General features: G+C 42.6%; 1 protein-coding gene across 1 annotated transcript in view; it reads right to left on the bottom strand.

Moving 5' to 3' along the window:
* FAM120A (family with sequence similarity 120A) overlaps positions 1–18,174 on the bottom strand; it is a 122,381-nt gene that overhangs the window by 49,884 nt on the left and 54,323 nt on the right. The window contains exons 6-7 of the mRNA XM_043453807.1: positions 2,554–2,651; positions 2,037–2,314 (exon numbers count right to left, since the gene is read on the bottom strand). Coding sequence (XP_043309742.1) covers positions 2,037–2,314; positions 2,554–2,651 — 376 coding nt within the window. The remainder of the gene's footprint in view (positions 1–2,036; positions 2,315–2,553; positions 2,652–18,174) is intronic.

The following is an 18,174-nucleotide window of genomic DNA, read 5'->3' as shown; positions in this document are numbered from 1 at the left end:
ACTCTCAATCTTATTCACTCAAGTCCAGCTCATTTCCTAACAGGGCAGTTTGCCAAATTAAGGAGGCAACTCACATTAGCTCCGCAACTCCACCCATGGGAACAGGATCGACACTGGACCTCCCCAGACCAGGGCCTTTCTTTGCTCACCAAGCTTGTCATCTGCACAGCACTCTGAGCCACAAAGAGTGGCTCTGTGTTTTATTCCTACCCATGTTTCGGAGTCTAGAAAGAATTTGCTCTTGTTGCTTAGTCATTCAGTTGTGTCGGACTCTTTTGCAACCCCATGGATAGTAGCCTACCAGGATACTCTGTCCATGGGATTCTCCAGGCAAGAATATGGGAGTGGGCTGCCATTTCTTCTCTAGGGGATTTTCCCAACCCAGGGATCAAACCTGCATCTCCTGCACGCAGGCAGATCTTTACCACTGTATACTATAGATACTTTGGTCTTGCTGACATGAGTCGATTTTTAAGAGAAGGTGGCTCAGAGGTTAAATCGTCTGCCTGCATTGTGGGAGACCCGGGTTTGATCCCTGGTTCGGGACGATCCCCTGGAGAAGGAAATGGCAACCCACTCCCGTATTCCTGCCTGGAGAATCCCATGGAGAGAGGAGCCTGGTAGGCTATAGTCCAGGGGACTGCAAAGAGTCGGACACGACTGAGCTACTTCACTCACTCAATATAGTTCCTTAGAGAGTGAAAGGGCTCCTAAGGCATCTATCAGCTGCTCTCAAACTTTCTGCACTAAAGAGTCACATGGTGTCATTTACACATGCAGATTTCTAAGCCCCAACAGAGCAATTCTCATTCGGTAGGTCTTCAATATGTTACCTTCCTAGAAGGTTAATTTAAAAGTCTGAACAATAAATTACAACTTTTTACTTCATTTTTAGAATTTTAGAACTGCACATACAGCAAGTAAACATTTGTGCACTTTATGCTTCTCTGTTTCAGAACAGCATACATCCCTGGATGGCAGCAAATTCCTCAGTAACTGCCCATTTGGGGACTTAGTGGTGACTAAGTGGTGACTTGGTGACCTCCCTGCTGGGGAGGTCAGCAGACTTAGTGCCCATTTTACAGATGGAGAGAAAGAGTACAAAAAAGGAAAATTCTCTGGCTTCAGGTGACACACCCATAAGAACTTGCAGGAAGATTGGAAATTGTGTCTCAGATTTTCTTTCAGCAGAAACTGACATAGCAATAACTAGCCTCGGGCATCTACTGTGAATCAGAGTTCAAACTGAGGAAAAGAGATGCAGATGCAAAGAGGAAGACTGTTCCTTTCTTCTTTCTTTTTTTGAACCAGGTTTCTTAGAAACATAAGGTTATGTAAGGGGAGGAGGAGGACTATGCGTTTCAAGACTTTCTCGATCAGATTCTAACAAATTAATATTTGAAAATTCATTTATTCACGGACACACACTGCTTAAAATATTCCTCTCTACAAGGAGAATTTCAGCCTGGGTCTGGCAGCTTTCTACGGTTTTGGTTAGGTGAACAGTCTTATGTCAAGAATAGTCCTATGATCTGGGGAGCTAGGATTCTAGTTACTGAATTCAGAAGGAAATTCTGATTCCCCTTCAACCCAGGAGCCAAGAGACTGAAAACCATACGAGTCTAACTTAAAATGCTTTCTGAGGGTGGGAGTAGGGAAATCACAGTCCAAAGAGAGTCAGGTAGAACTTGATCAGATAACTTTACCACATTTGGTGGTCACACAAACTAATTTTCCTAAAATTACATCCAAAAAAGAGGGGAACCCAAGAATTTGGGCTGGCATAGTACACACTTTCAACCTTGGAAGCCCAGAGGAAATGTCTAACCTTTTCTCTTGGTCTGAGGAATCCCAGTCAAGCAAAGGGGAACTGTCACCTACCCAGAACAAACAGCATCTCTGAGCACCACCATCAGTGCTGTGGGCCGGCCAGCCCCAGCCAGACGGCGGCTTCCCTGGGGACTACAAGCTACTTAAGTAGCCTAATGCAGCTGCTACACTACCAGGAAGCAGCAGCTACTCCGTACACCACTCACTTTGCAGCTCCTCCACTGCCTTCATCATTGTCTGAAGATGACGACGTAGAAGAACCAGGAAAGTATGCTGAGTCCACGTGATTGGGACTGCCGCTTGGAGCTGGGTTGATTGGGGAGGACCGTTCATACAGTGGGGTATGTTTTCCTTCATGAGGAATGTTACTGTAGTTCTGCTCAGTCAGATTCTTTCCGCTGGTTTCCAAGGTGAGAGCCGGCTCAGCGAGGTTGTACGGGTGTGGACCCTGGCCCGGAGCGCCTGGGCTGGGCACCTGGGGGGCCTTAAACAGAGCATACAAATCACGCATGCACACACACTGCATGACCCAGAACACATTAGCATAACCCCGTCTTGGCTAAATTTTAATTCAACAAAGTCTGGCCCCTGCTTTACATATTATGAGTGTTAAGAAATTATCTTAGCATTCATTAAGATTTGATTCATATGCAGCTTTCAAGGCAGCTGGCCCCCACACCAAGGCTGGGCAGACCAGCTGCGGATGGACAGGAAAGGCCTTACCACAGGCTTTGCTTGCAGAGAGGTCTGTGGAATGTTGAGCATCTGGGGGGGGACATACGGTGGCACTATCCCAGGCATTCCAAACGGATTTGGTCTGGCTGTTTCATCAATACGGAAAGAAAACAATAAACAACTGTGAGCAGGACATTCCCCAAGACACATACAGCTAACACACATTGCCATCTGACTTACACCTCCAGGGTGCAAGCACATCACCGGCCCCACTTCCCAGACACCTTTAGAAATTCATGTTTAATATTAAAAAATATTTAATCTGATGATGATCAATTTCATACACTAGGGCTAGATTTCTAACTTTCAAGAATTTTCATTTACTATCTGACAGTGTTTCTGTTTAGGTTCATTTCCTTGAATGCCTGGTTTGTCTCTGTCTGTAACCTAACAGATGTTCTCCTTCTCTGCTCATTGCTGACAAAGCTGGAAGCCCTGTAGTACTCTAGGTCCGAAACGAATAAAAGGACACAGCACTTCCCCTACCGTATGTGAGGCAACAAAATTCTTCAATTTAAACCAAAATTAGGTTCTAAGCCACTAGCACACTTTTAAGTATAAAAAGTGAAATGTGGTAGTTGCTATATATATTCCTGTTTTGTTTTTTTCACTGTTAAGGAAGCCATGATCAGGTTACACATGCATTACACAGGCAGTGCAGAGTCAGTAACTTGGGATTTTGTGCTTCCTTAGAAGATGACTTTATAAACCGGTTCTGATGTACGCTGGTGTTCACTCTTCATTATCCTCCTGCTAACTTAAAAAACTGAAGCACAGAATGGAAACCATGTAGCGAAGTAGCCCCAAACACAGCATCAGGCAGGACTGGGTGGCCTATCAGCTTAAAGACATGACATAAAGCAATCAACTCAGTCCAAGGTCCAGAAAACTCCACATCCACAACATTTGGTCTCCTTGCAAATCTGAGGAGAAGAGGGGCCAGCATGAGCAAGGCCGGCAGGCCAATGGCCTGCGCATGCAGTGACAGGGGTTTAGTGTGGCCCTTGGGCTAAATACATTTCAAAATATCACGGTTTACTGATGTGATAAAAATGAGGAGACTCCTTAGGGTTTTGTGGGGTGTCTGAGAAGACAGCCTATGAGGGAAAGCATGGATACTACGAGACCCGAGGGTGGCATCAGGACTCAGACTGCATTAAACGCGGAAAACACACCCTGAGAGAACACACGGTAGACGCTACTGAAACGCCCATGGCCACACGATCTCATTAGGTTTCATTTAAAAACAGAACAAAACCAAGTCTAGAGTTACCACAACACAAACATCATTTAGCACAGGAAGAGTGCTTTCCTTACCTCAAAATCCAAGTGACACCAGGTGAAAAACAAACAACCCACAAATCACAATTTGTCAAGAAAAATAAACACACATTTAATTTAATTCAAAAAATAACTGTTGCTGTTCAGTGGCTAAGTCATGTCTGACTCTTTACGACCCCATGAACTGCAGCACACAGGCTTCCCTGTCCTTCACTATCTTCTGGAATTTGCTCAAATTCATGTCCATTGAGTCAGTGATGCCATCCAACCATCTCATCCTCTGCCACCACCTTCTCCTCCTGCCCTCTATCTTTCCCAGCATCAGGGTCTTTTCCAATGAGTTGGCTCTTCACATCAGATGACCAAAATATTGGAGCTTCAGCATGAGTCCTTTCAATGAATATTCAGGGTTAATTTCCTTTAGGATTTACTGGTTTGATCTCCTTGCTGTCCAAGGGACTCTCAAGAGTCTTCTCCAGCACCACAATTCAAAAGCATCAAATTTGGGCACCTAGCCTTCTTCATGATCCAACTCTCACATCCATACATGACTACTGGAAAAACCATAGCTTTGACTAGACAGATCTTTGTTGGTAAAGTAATGTCTCTCCTTTTTAATATGCTGTCTAGGTTTGTCATAGTTTTCCTTCCGAGGAGCAAGTGTCTTTTAATTTCACGGCTGCAGTCACCATCCGCAGTGATTTTGGAGTCCAAGAAAATAAAATCTGTCACTGTTTCCATTTTTTCCCCATCTATTTGCTATGACGTGATAGGACCAGATGCCATGATCTTAGTTTTTTGAATGCTGAGTTTTAAGCTAGCTTTTTCACTCTCTTCTTTCACCTTCATCAACAGGTTCTTGAGTTCCTCTTCACTTTCTGCCATTAAAGTGGTATCACCTGCATATCTGAGGTTGTTGATATTTCTCCCAACGATCCTGATTCCACCTTGTGATTCATCCAGCCTGGCATTTCACATGATGTACTCTGCAGAGAAGTCAAATAAGCAGGGTGACAATAAACACCTTAATGTACTCCTTTCCCAATTTTGAACCAGTCCATTGTTTCAGGTAAAGTTCTAACTGTTGCTTCTTGACCTGCATTCAGGTTTCCCAGGAGACAGGTAAGGTGGTCTGGTATTCCCATCTCTTTAAGAGTTTTCCACATTTTGTTGTGATCCACACAGTCAAAGTTTTTAGCATAATCAATGAAGCAGAAGTAGATGTTTTTTCAGAATCCTCTAGCTTTTTCTATGATGCAATGGATGTTGGCAATTTGATCCCTGGTTCTTCTGCTTTTTCTAAATCCAGCTTGCACGTATGGAAGTTCTCGGTTCACATACGCTGAAGCCTAGCTTGAAGGATTCTGAGCATTACCTTGCCAGCACGTGAAATGAGCACAATTGTACAGTAGTTTGAACATTCTTTGGCACTGCCCTTCTTTGGGATTGGAAAGAAAACTGACCTTTTCCAGTCCTGTGGCCACTGCTGAGTTTTCCAAATTTGCTGGCATGTTGAGTGTAGCAGTTTATCAGCATCATCTTTTAGGATTTGAAATAGGTCAACTGGAATTCCATCACCTCTACTAGCTTTGTTTGCAATAATGCTTCCTAAGGCCCACTTTTCACACTCCAGGATGTCTGGTTCTAGAGTAGTGACCACATTATGACTGCTATCTGGGTCATTAGGACCTTTTTAATACAGTTCTATGTATTCTTTCCACCTCTTTTTAATCTCATCTACTTCTGTTAGCTCCTTGTAGTTTCTGCCCTTCATTGTGCCTATCTTTGCATGACATTTTCCCTTGGTATCTCTAATTTTCTTGTGGAGATCTCTAGTCTTTTCTCATTCTATTGTTTTCCTCTATTTCTTTGTATTGCTCACTGAAGAAGGCTTTCTTATGTCTCCTTGCTATTCTCTGGAACTCTGCATTCAGTTGGGTATATCTTTCCCTTTCTCACTTTGCCTTCTTGCATTTCTTTTTCTTCGGGATGGTTTTGGTCACTGCCTCCTGTACAATGTTAACCTCCATCCATAGTTTTTCAGGCACACTGTCTATCAGATCTAACCCCTTGAATCTATTTGTCATTTACACTGTATAATCATAAGGGATCTGTTTTAGGTCATACCTGAATGGCCTAGTGGTTTTCCCTACTTTCTTCAGTCTAAGGCTGAATTTTGCAAAAAAGAGCTGATGATTTGAGCCAAGTCAGCTCCAGGTCTTGTTTTTGACTGTATAGAGTTTCTCCATCTTTGGCTGCAAACAATATAATCAATTTGATTTCAGTACTGACCATCTGGTAATGTACATGTGATAGCCCCCCCAAAATAATAACATGCCCCCAAATGCACCCTCTCATTCACTGAAAGAACACTCGAGCACTGAGGCTTGGGCCATTGCTCACTTCTTACTACCCTAGAGAGTCAGGAGCCTCGGAAGTCATGGTCTGTTGGAAGATCCCATCTCCTAGTTCCTGGAGCTCAAGTTGGAAATGCCACAATTCTCTGATCCCAGCTCGCACGGACACAAACAGTGGCCCAGCTTCCACCTTTCGCTGAACAGAGACGGCTGCAGGACAAAGAGCTGGGAATGCTGACATTGGTACATGTGCATATGGAGCTGACGGCCCATCTACACACATGTCCACATGCTCACATACAGGCAAATGCTCACCTCACACACTCACACGAACACATACCTTCACTACACAGACATACATGCACATTTCCGTGCACTCACACACACACGGAGACACTCCTGATCAAACAGGTAAGTCCATGAGTTAACAAACCTCCAAGTATGAGATACATGATGCCATAACTGTTAAAGTCCCTCACCTGGTGATCAGGAATTTTAGCCAGATTTTGGGTGAGAGTATTATGAAGTCCACTCAAGCTCTAATACTATAACTTAAATCACTGTAAAAGGTCTAGTTTACAGTCCCTTATAGCTGACCTGCCATACTTAACTTCCAAGTAATAAGAATGAGAGACTGGACCCTTCAACTATGCAGCAGTTTTCAAGTGAGGATGAACACTTATGTTTCACTCTATTTTTGACCATCATACGCTACAAACTTTCTGAAAGCACACACTTTCCCTAAAAAAAAAATGAAAGAAAGAAATCCTCCAATACAAACATACACACAAAATTATAACTTAAAAGCAAAAATTCCCAAGGAGAGAATATTTTTCTAAAGTCATATTTCAATCACTGACCTCAAACAAACCTTTGAGAACCCACAGAACTAGTTACTCTTCTGTCATAACCTAGTCTATTAAGTGAATTAATTTGTCTACATTTCTCTGATGGCTGCAGAAATGCCTGATAAGCAAGAGCCTGCCTCTGCGTATTGCGTGCCTTCTTGTAAATCAGTTCTTGTTCTCAATGCCCTCATGCAGCTAAGCAGAATCATTGTCTGTCTTCTGTGTGACAAGGCGTCTTTCTCAAAACTGACACCAGTGCACTGAGCGGAGATTACCACCACCAGGTTCTCATTCTCTTCCTTTCACAAATGCTTACTAACAGAGGTAGACTTCTGTTCAAGTATGCAGCATGCAGACAGAGGAAAGGAGAAAAAAGTGTTCGATTACTACATGAAAAATATCTTAATTAAAACATATGTAAATATTAAACACTTGAGAATAAGAGAAAGAAAGCATGCATTGCAGCCCTTTCAACTGTTCTTAGTTAGCCGTGAACTCTCATGAGACACGTTGTGTAGTATCCACTCTCTTGAATTACTCACTGTGCCTGTATGAAGCTAACCAGTTTTTCTCTAGATTAAAAGTAAGATTTATTCATCTATTACTAGGCCTGTTACTGTGACGTTGCTACATTAAATAAACATCAGTAACAAAGTAATATTCTAAAAATATTTGAGATGGGTGCTGATACATGATTTTCAAGTGTTACACAAAAAACATAGCTTTGAAAAATTAAAGATGAAATAAATCAGTATATTCCCTACCACCAACTAGCTTTCGGTGCCTATAAAACACAATGCAAAATTTTCGAACTATGGTAACCATTTTGACACATTTACTCAATACCAATATTCTACAGAAGTTAAGGCAAAGTTATATGAAGGAGAATTTTACATAATTTGTTTTCATCCTTGGGCTTCCCTGGTGGCTCAGACTGTAAAGAATCCACCTGCAATGCAGGAGACCTGGGTTCCATCCCTGTGGTTTGGGAAGATACCCTGGAGAAGGAAATGGCAGCCCATTCCAGGATTTTTGCCTGGAGAATCCCATGGACAAGAGGAGTCTGATGGGCTACAGGTCCATGGGGTCACAAAGAGTCAGACATGACTGAGCAACTAACACCTCTCCCAAATGAATAACTTCTAAAGGCAAGTTCGGGTAGGGGACAGTGTGAACCAATAGGACACTGGTGTGGCCTATGAAGCCTGGTAGTTCTGGCTGGACTGAAGACCAGGTATGTGGGCTCAGCCAAGGGAGTCATGGGGCTTTCTGGGGAGGGGGAGACAGAAGTCGTCCTGGGCTTTTAGAAGACTGAACTTATTTTCCAGTGAGTACCAACTCCCAAGAGCTCAGAGCTGGGGCAGCTGATGCAGCATCAGCCCGCAAGACCACACAGTGAAAAGTCAGAGGTCACCGTTCAGGAGAGAAGCCCCCACAATGGAAGATTAAGTATGGGGCCAAGAAAAGTAAGATCATGAATAAAGAAGTAGGTACCTGAAAGAATTATAAGCAATGAAAAACAACCTGGGGAAGCACATTTCAGGTCAACATAAATATAAAGACCCTTCTGAGAACTGGAGCAGCTCACCAATGACGGCACTGCTTTGAGCACTTAACCCTTAGCAATATTCCATAGTCGGGAGGTAGCCAGGTGCTTACACAGAATCCCTGGCTATCCAAATTTCTTCTGCCCCTGAGTTTAAACAGCATGTGCATGACCTCAAAGGATACAGCATGATTCAAATCCACGTGTTATCTGAGTCTTACAGAGCAGTGACAAGTTTATCCCAAATTTCACTCAAATCTATTAGATTCCTGGGTTCACTTAATCAGGTTTGAATTGCAGGCATTAAACAGCAAAAGAAAAGAACTCTTAAATCTCATCTAGTCACCTACACAGTTTATGGTAAATCAAGACAAAGTAGTTCCTGTCCATCTGTGAATTCTAAAGAGCACAACCTCAAAGAAAAGTCTAAAGGCCTTTATTCAGAAGTCACTGATAAACTGAACTGGCAGTCCCCTTCTGTCACTGAATACTGAGAAGCTACCAACAGACCCGATGACAAGCTGTGTCCACCTCAGGAAGACACCCTTGCAGTCTTTTAAACCAGATAAGTAAAAGGAGACGGATTTTCAGTTCTTCCAAAATGATTTAATTTTCAGGGTTTTTTTTTTTAATGATCTTCCAAAATACCACAAGACCAGACAGCCTATAGCACTTCATACCACATCCACTGAAATAAACTCACTAGGAACTGAATGAAAGGTCACAGGAATGGAATGAGAGACTCCCATGACCTGCATGAGAATTAACGAGAAAGAAGGAGAAAGAATAAATGGACTTTCTATTTAACATGAAAACTTCCTAGCTTCTCTCTGGCAGTATCTATTCTGCCAGACCCCTGGGGGCTTGACATCAATGCCATCTGCATTAGCTTTAAAAAGATAAAAACTGAAAAAGATGAGCATGCACACATCTCAAAAAAAAAAAGGGGGGGGGGCGCAAATACAGAATGGCAGGTACAATACAGCATTTAATTAACAATCAAAACTATGAATTATTATTCCATATATGAGGTAAAGAAATATAAAAACCTTAAGAGGGGGACAGACATGACTTTTAGAAAAGCCTAATGTATTTCTTTGAAGACATCTGTTCCACCTGTTTAGTGGGTACCCTAATGCTCGTGATACTATCCTCTGTATTTTTCAGTTACATTTAAAGCTTTTCATGGTAAGAAAATTTAAGCAAAAATACTGGAAAAAGTGGGCTTAGTAAACAAAGTTTTAAAGAATGAATATTATATAACTTTTTTAAAGAATGCCAAATTTCAAGAACTTATTACTGAAGTATAGCAACAGTATAATGTCAAATACTTGGTGGCAATAAAAAATTTTTTAAATGATCACTGTAACAGTAAAAAAAAAAAAAAAACATTTAATATTCTAGATGATAACCACAGGACATGGTTAAGTAGACTACAGCGCATCCCCACTGTGAAACATTAGACGAGCTTTAAAAATACTAAAGCAGAAAAAAAAAACCTACTACGAAAACAAACCTTTGTGAAGTCACAACGAAGTCCCAAAGGTACACTGTTGGGTGGGAACAAGGCAAGTTGCCTTATATGGATCCCGTGGCCTGGCTAGGCAGGAGACCCTGCATAGTGAGCCTGGGTGCACAGGCAATGGCAGCAGGTGGGTGAGGTCCTCAGGGCAACGTCACCTGGCGCGCAGTGACAGCTGAGGAGCTCAACAGAGCCACAGGAGCAACGCCATCACCCTCTGTTCTGGTCAGGTCACACCATGGACTCTGCACAGCTACTGTGTCCCACAGTGGGCCTGAACAGGCAGCCCCGGGTCCTGCAGACCTCACAGCCTCTTCTCATCAGCCAAGGAAGCTCAGCAGGCACCATATCTTTCTTCACAGACTGTCTTCATGTTCAGAGGGGACATTACCTGACCATTCCCTCCCATGCTGAGAATGCATGTTGTCGGGGAGGTAGAGTTATATTTTCAAAGATTGTCAACACAACCTAGAAAGCCCGGCAACAAAAAACACAAGTTTGCTGAGCACCGTGCAGACTGTACATCCACAGGAAGCCACCTTCTCAAGACAACAGAAAGTGATGCCTTCCAGCAAAGTCATGGTCCAGAATGACAGCCCACTGAATGGTTCTTATTTTTCCCTTATACTAGAACTTGCATCTTTCTGAGCCCCAGTCCCAAGAGCTGGGGTCCAGGAGCACCAACTACAGTGTCTAATTATTCCTGTTAAGACAGGAGGCATTTATGTTCTCCTGTAGATGGGTCACCAGTGGTTGGAACTGAAGTTTGCCATTCATCATTTTGTAAATCAGGATCCTCTGACCCAGTCTGGAAGAATGTGGCCAGCCTTGAGGGTATGTCAGGACACAGGCTGGTGCAGGCCCCTGACCTGGGCAAGCCTATCCAGATACAACGCCCATGGGGCCTCTCTACCAGCACCTACGAAGTATCTATAGCCAGAGGTCCTTTCTTTGTGGTCACTATATAGAATGTGTTCTTTGCTTTAGTGGTGAAGCTCCTATTTCAATATGGTTCTCTCTGCACAATTCTCTATTATTTGCACATGCACTGCTGCCCTGATGGATCCCTTGGTCCCCACCAGATGCCTACATCTGTGCTCCAAGGGACCTGGGGCCACGATCACCTCCCAACTTCCATCTCCCTTCACAGCCCCCCTCTCAGATTTCGTCATCCACCTAAAAGGTTAAGTATGTTCAAACCTCCCTCCCATTTCAAGTCCTATCCTTTATGGAAACAACTCAGGTAGATTTGGGGGACTGGTGCTGGCCACCTATCCTACCTCTTCCATATTTTACAGTACAGAAGAAGGTGCAAAGCTAAAACACTATTTTCCCTAGGATCCCTCACACCGTGCTGAGAACCAGGCAGCCACATGCACCTGCCCGGGGTCTGGGAGCTCTGAGTGCCGCAGGCACCTCCTCGTCCCCTCTTCTGACAACTGTTCCTGCCACAACTTCTCTGGCTGTTACACTGCTCTCCCTGTGTCCCCAACTCCACCCCCTTTCCTCGACCTGAGGCACACTATCTCAAGACCTCCCTACAGAGTGCCCTCCACAAAAAACCTCCCCAAGGAATCCCACCCATTTCCACAGCTCTAATTAGTACTCAGGGCACAGACACAATAAAGAAAAGCAAGGAGACATTAATACAAAATTCACGGTGCTGGAGTGCAGGGGAATGTGTCCATGGAGAGACAAGGATAGGACTCTGATACTAGTAATACTCCACTGATGTCTGCTTTATTTACTGTACACATATACTGTGCGTATGATAGTTTCAAAATAATTTTAAGTTTTTACAGTGAAAAAGCCTCCAGTGAGCTTTCATGGTCCAAAGAGTAAGTCTAAAGTCTAAGGTCCTACATGGCCACTGCACTCCAGCCCAACAAGCATCACCTACTACTCCTTCCCTTGCTTTCCTATGTTCCAACCACATTCTTGTTTCTTCTACATCCTGTCCTCCACCTACGAACCTTTACACCTTCTGTCTCCTCTGTATGTATTCTTCCTCTCTATTATAATCTTGCTAAATTCCTACTTCACACTCAAACCTCACCTAAACATTAATTTAATTGAACAGAACCAAACACTGGTTTAATCAAGTATTGTTTTAACCAGGCTGGTATTCCTTGACTGTCTTGTTACATTCCTGTATTATTCCTCATCTCAGTCATCTAAAAGAACAACAATGACATCTGTCCTGTCTACTACCTTGTTCAACACTCAGCACAGTGCCTGGTAGGAAGTAAACATATCAAGCAGCTAATCTACTCTTTTTAAAAAAATTATTATAGACTATTTTTTGAGGAGTTATACTTTACAGAAAACATAAGCAAAGTACACACCTTGCATTACTATGGTACATTTGTTACAACTGATGATCCAATATTGATACATTCAGTTCAGTTGCTCAGTCATGTCCGACTCCTTGCGACCCCATGAACCACAGCACACCAGGCCTCCCTGTCTATCACCAACTCCCGGAGTCCACCCAAACCCATGTCCATTGACTCCATGATGCCATCCAACCATCTCATCCTCTGTCGACCCCTTCTCCTCCTGCCCTCAGTCTTTCCCAGCATCAGGGTCTCTTCCAATGAGTCAGCTCTTCACATGAGGTAGCCAAAGTATTAGAGTTTCAGCTTCAACATCAGTCCTTCAAATGAATACCCAGGACTGATCTCCTTTAGGATGGACTGGCTGGATCTCCTTGCAGTCCAAGGGACTCTCAAGTCTTCTTCAACACCACAGTTCAAAAGCATCAATTCTTCAGCGCTCAGCTTTCTTTATAGTCCAACTCTCACAACCATACATGACTACTGGAAAAACCACAGCCTTAACAAAATTGACCTTTGTTGGCAAAGTAATGTCTCTGCTTTTTTAATATGCTGTCTAGGTTGGTCATAACTTTTCTTTCAAGGAGCAAGCGTCTTTTAATCTCATGGCTGTAGTCACCATCTGCAGTGATTTTGGAGCCAAAGAAAATAAAGTCTGTCAATGTTTCCTCTGTTTCCCCATATATTTGCCACGAAGTGATGGGACCAGATGCCATGATCCTAGTTTTCTGAATGTTGAGCTTTAAGCCAACTTTTTCACTCTCCTCTTTCACTTTCACCAAGAGGCTCCTTAGTTCTTCTTTGCGTTTCTGCCATAAGGGTGGTGTCATCCGCATATCTGAGGTTACTGATATTTCTCCCGGCAATCTTGATTCCAGCTTGTGCTTCTTCCAGCCCAGCGTTTCTCATGATGTACTCTGCATATAAGTTAAATAAGCAGGGTAACAATACACAGCCTTGACGTACTCCTTTTCCTATTTGGAACCAGTCTGTTGTTCAATGTCCAGTTCTAACTGTTGCTTCCTGACCTGCATACAGATTTCTCAGGAGGCAGGTCAGGTGGTCTGGTATTCCCATCTCTTGAAGAATTTTCCAGTTTGTTGTGATCCACACAGTCAAAGGCTTTGGCATAGTCAATAAAGCAGAAATAGATGTTTTTCTGGAACTCTTGTGCTTTTTCCATGATCCAACAGATGTTGGCAATTTGATCTTTGGTTCCTCTGCCTTTTCTAAATCCAGCTTGACCATCTGGAAGTTCACGGTTCATGCACTGTTGAAGCCTGGCTTAGATACATTACTATTAACTAAAGTCTATAGTTCACATTAGGATTTCCTCTTTGTGGTGTGCATTCTGTGGGTTTGGACAAATTTACAATGACATAACTAAAGCATTATTTTCACTGCTCTAAATACTCCATGCTTTGCCTATTCACTCCTCTCTCACCCTCCAACCCTGGAACCCCTGACTATCTTACTGTGTCCATAGCTTTGTCTTTCCCAGAATGTCACAGTTGGAATCAAACAGTATATCGCCTTTCAGATTAGCTTCTTTCAATGTATATTTAAGGTTTTTCCATGTCTTTTCATGGCTAAATAGCCAATCTCTTTTCAGCACTAGATAATAATAGCCCATTGTCTGGATATAGCAGTTTATTTATCCATTCACCTAGTTAAGGATATCCTAGTTACTTCCATGTCTTGGCAACTATGAATAAAGCTGCTATAAACACTCATGTGCAGGTTTCTGTGTGAACATCAGTATTCAGCTCCTTTGGGTAAATACCACGCAGCAGGGTTACTGGATCTTATGGTAAGAGTATGTTCGGGTTTGTAAGAAACTGCCACCATGTCTTCAGAGTGGCTTTACCTTCATATTGTACTCCTACCAGCTCGGAGTGAGGATCTCTGTGTCCCACAACCTCACCAGCATTTGGTGGTGACAGTGTGTGGACTGTGGCTATTCTAGTAGGTATGCAGGGATAGCTCATCCGTTTTTTACTGAGGAAGGCCAAGAGGACACACTTCATGCTTTTACTGATGCAGTGGGCCTCTGTATCATTTGCATGACTTTTCACAAATAGACAAGGATTGGCTCATGCCTACAGAATCCATATGCAAGGACTTGAGGTGGCCTCTAACATCTCTGTGTTTTTGTTATTCTTTAACTCTGTCAATGATTCTGGAGCACAGCTAAGGTTTAAGAACTACTTGTTCAATCAGGGAGCCAAATACTACTGACAACTCAATTTTGACATATGTTATTTGTGCTTACATTTAGACTGAGGGTTCTCTGGTGATGGTGGACATTCAATGCAATGATGGAAAGGGAAAAAGTATACTCATCTCTAGATCCCCAATTCCCAACACAGTGTTTCTGATACAGTAAATGCTTAAAAATTAATATTAATCTCACCTGTAACTTACTTAAAAAATCTACCTAGTAGATATAATTCATAAATATATAAACACAGACTGATATTATATATATCCATTATTATATATATTCTTAATCTATAATATATAATTTCTGGGAGTCCTCAGTATAAATACAGTATGGACTGGAAAAAGAAAGGGACTATACATCACGCAGACGAGGCCTCCCAGCAATGGGTCAGGGAGCATGTTCACTTCCTTCTATATATTCCACACCATCCAGTATGGAGGTCTGAGGTTTTTGTCTTCAATCCTGCAGAAAACTACCTAGACTCAGAAGGAAAAGCATGTAAGACTCAGCAGTCACCTCCTAATGCCAGTCCACATGGATCTGGCCAGGAAGGTTTTTCTTTTGAAAATACAGAATCCTGAAGCCAAATAAGATTCTGAAAACTATTCTGTGGTAGAACCTAAAATTCTAGCCAGATTAAGAACTTGGGATAAAATCAACTCTCCCCATTTTTATTCTCAGTAGTCATACTCCTGAGCTTCTACAATGATTCTGTAAGATATTTTCCAAAACTCTACACATATTCCAGTTTCTAAAATGATTAATAGAGACAGCTTCTATGAACAAGAAAGTTATGTTCTGCTATTGGTTGTTCGAAATTCTGAATGTGTTTTCTTGTAGAATAACATAACGAACTATGATTTGAAAAGACCACTTATGATCAACCTACTGCTTTTAGGAATATTTTCTGTTGAAAATATGTCTTAGGTGCTCATGTGGCATGCCAAGAAAGTATTTCCCTAACTCAAGAAAGCATTTCCCTAACTCTTCGAGGCTTCTGATTGCCATTTCAGTCATCACTCTTCATTTAGAGGATCCCTGCAAAGAAAAAGAAAAGCAAGAAGGCAAAATGGCTTTTGCCTTCTGAGGAGGCTTTACAAATAGCTGAAGACAGAAGTGAAAAGCAAGGGAGAAAGGGAAAGGTACATCCATCTAAACGCAGAGTCCCAAAGAATAGCAAGGAGAGACAAGAAGGCCTTCTTCAATGAATAGTGCATAAAAATAGAGGAAAATAACAGAAGAGAAAAGATGAGAAATCTCTTCAGGAAAACTGGAAATATCAAGAGAACATTTCGCCCAAAGATGGGCACAATAAAGGACAGAAATGGTAGAGACCTAGTAGATGCTGAAGAGATCAAGAAGAGATGAAAGGAATATATGGAAGAACTGTACCACAAAAAGATCTTAATGAACTGAATAACTATGATGGTGTGGTCTGTCACCCACAGCCAGACATTCTGGAGTGTGAGGTTAAGTGGGTCTTAGGAAGCACTGCTGTCAATAAAGCTAATGGATGTGACGGAATTCCAGTAGAGCCATTCAACACCCTGAAGGATGATGCTATCAACATGTTGCACTCAATATGTCAGCAAATCTGGAAGATCCAGCAGTGACCACAGGACTCGAAAAGGTCAATCCTCATCCCAATTCCCAAGAAGCGTAGTACTAATGTTCATCAGACAACTGCACTCGTCTCCCATGCTAGTAAAGTGAAAAGGAAAGTCACTCAGTCCTGGTCGACTCTTTGCAACCCCATGAACTACACAGTTCATGAAATTCTGGAGTGAGTAGCCTTTCCCTTCTCCAGGGGATCTTTCCAACCCAGGTCTCCCGCATTGCAGGTGGATTCTTTACCAGCTAAGCCACTAGGGAAGTCTCATGATAGTGAGGTCATGCTTAAAATCTTGCATGCTAGGCTTTAGCATTACACGAACAATGAACTTTCAGATGTCCAAGCGGGGTTTAAAAAAGACAGAGGAACCAGAGATCAAATTGTCAACATCCGCTGTATCACAGAAAAAGCAAGGGATCATCAGAAAAGCATCTACCTAAAGCCTTTGACTGTGCAGATCATAACAAACTGTGGAAAACTCTTAAAGAGATGGGAATACCAGACCATCTTACCTGTCTCCTGAGAAACCTGTATGTGGGTCAAGAAGCAAGTTAAAATTCTGTACGGAACAAACTGATTGGTTCATGATTGAGAAAGGAGTACGACAGGGCTGTCTGCTGTCACTCTGCTTATTTAACCTATACGCTGAGCACATCATGAGAAATGCCGGGCTTGTACGAGTTACAAGCTGGAATCAAGATAGGCAGGAGAAACACCAACAACCTCAGATATGCGGATGACACCACTCTAATGACAGAAAGCGAAATAGAACTAAAGACTCTCTTGTGAAGAAGGAGGAGGAGAGTGAAAAAGCCGGCTTAAAACTAAATATTTAAAAAACTAAGATCCCGGCCCCATTACTTCATGGCAAATAGAAGGGTAAAAGGTCAAAGTAGTGACAGATTTCCTTTTGGTGGGCTCTAAAATCACTACAGATGGTGACTGCAGCCATGAAACCGAAGACGACCGCTTCTTGGCAGGAAAGCTATGACAAACCTAGACAGTGTGTTGAAAGCAAGGACATCACTTTGCCGACACAGTTCCATACAATCAAAGTTATGGTCTTTCCAGTGGTCATGTATGATTGTGAGAGCTGGACCATAAAGAAGGAAGAGCACCAAAGAATTGATGCCTTCAAACTGTGGTCCTGGAGAAGACTCTTGAGAGTCTCCTGGACAGCAAAGAGATCAAACCACTCAATCTTAAGGGAAATCAACCCTGAAAACTCATTCGAAGGACTGATGCTGAAGCTGAAGCTCTAGGATTCGGGCCACCTGGTACAAACAGCCGACTCACTGGAAAAGTTCCTGATGCTGGGAAAGACTGAGGGCAGAAGGAAGAGAAGGCATCAGAGGATGAGACAGCTAGATGGCATTACTGATGCAATGGACATGAACTTAGGCAAACTTTAGGAGATGGTGAAGAACAGGGAGACCTGGCGTGCTACAGACCATGGGGTTGCAAAGAGTCGGTGACTAAACAGCAGCAGCAGCAGCACATGTAGACAAAAATCAGTGAGCACTGTTTCCAGATACTTTTGTTTCTTTATACTTACCAGAAAAAAAAAAAATAGGAGTGATTTTTACATTTATCTGATTCTGCTGGTTCTGCTTGAAATAAACCTTCCTTCCCAATCTTGCCTCACCCTCTCTCAAGGTCAGTATATGGTCACACACTGAACTCCACACTGCCCCAAACTGTCTGTGCCTGTGCTTTCTTAAGTCCCTTGCTGAACAATTAAGATTACTGCAATAGTCAGAAGCAAAAGGAAACGCTTTATAGAACGATGTTGTAGGTGGTTATCACCTACATTAACCTGCTTGAGAACATCACTCTAAATATCCCCAGTTCTTTACCAATTACACCACTGTTCTTCATAAACC

The sequence above is a fragment of the Cervus canadensis genome, chromosome 30 (genome assembly GCF_019320065.1).
Source record: "Cervus canadensis isolate Bull #8, Minnesota chromosome 30, ASM1932006v1, whole genome shotgun sequence".
Classification (NCBI taxonomy): domain Eukaryota; kingdom Metazoa; phylum Chordata; class Mammalia; order Artiodactyla; family Cervidae; genus Cervus; species Cervus canadensis.
The sequence above is the reverse complement of the archived record's forward strand: the minus strand, read 5'-3'. Positions and strand labels throughout refer to the sequence as shown.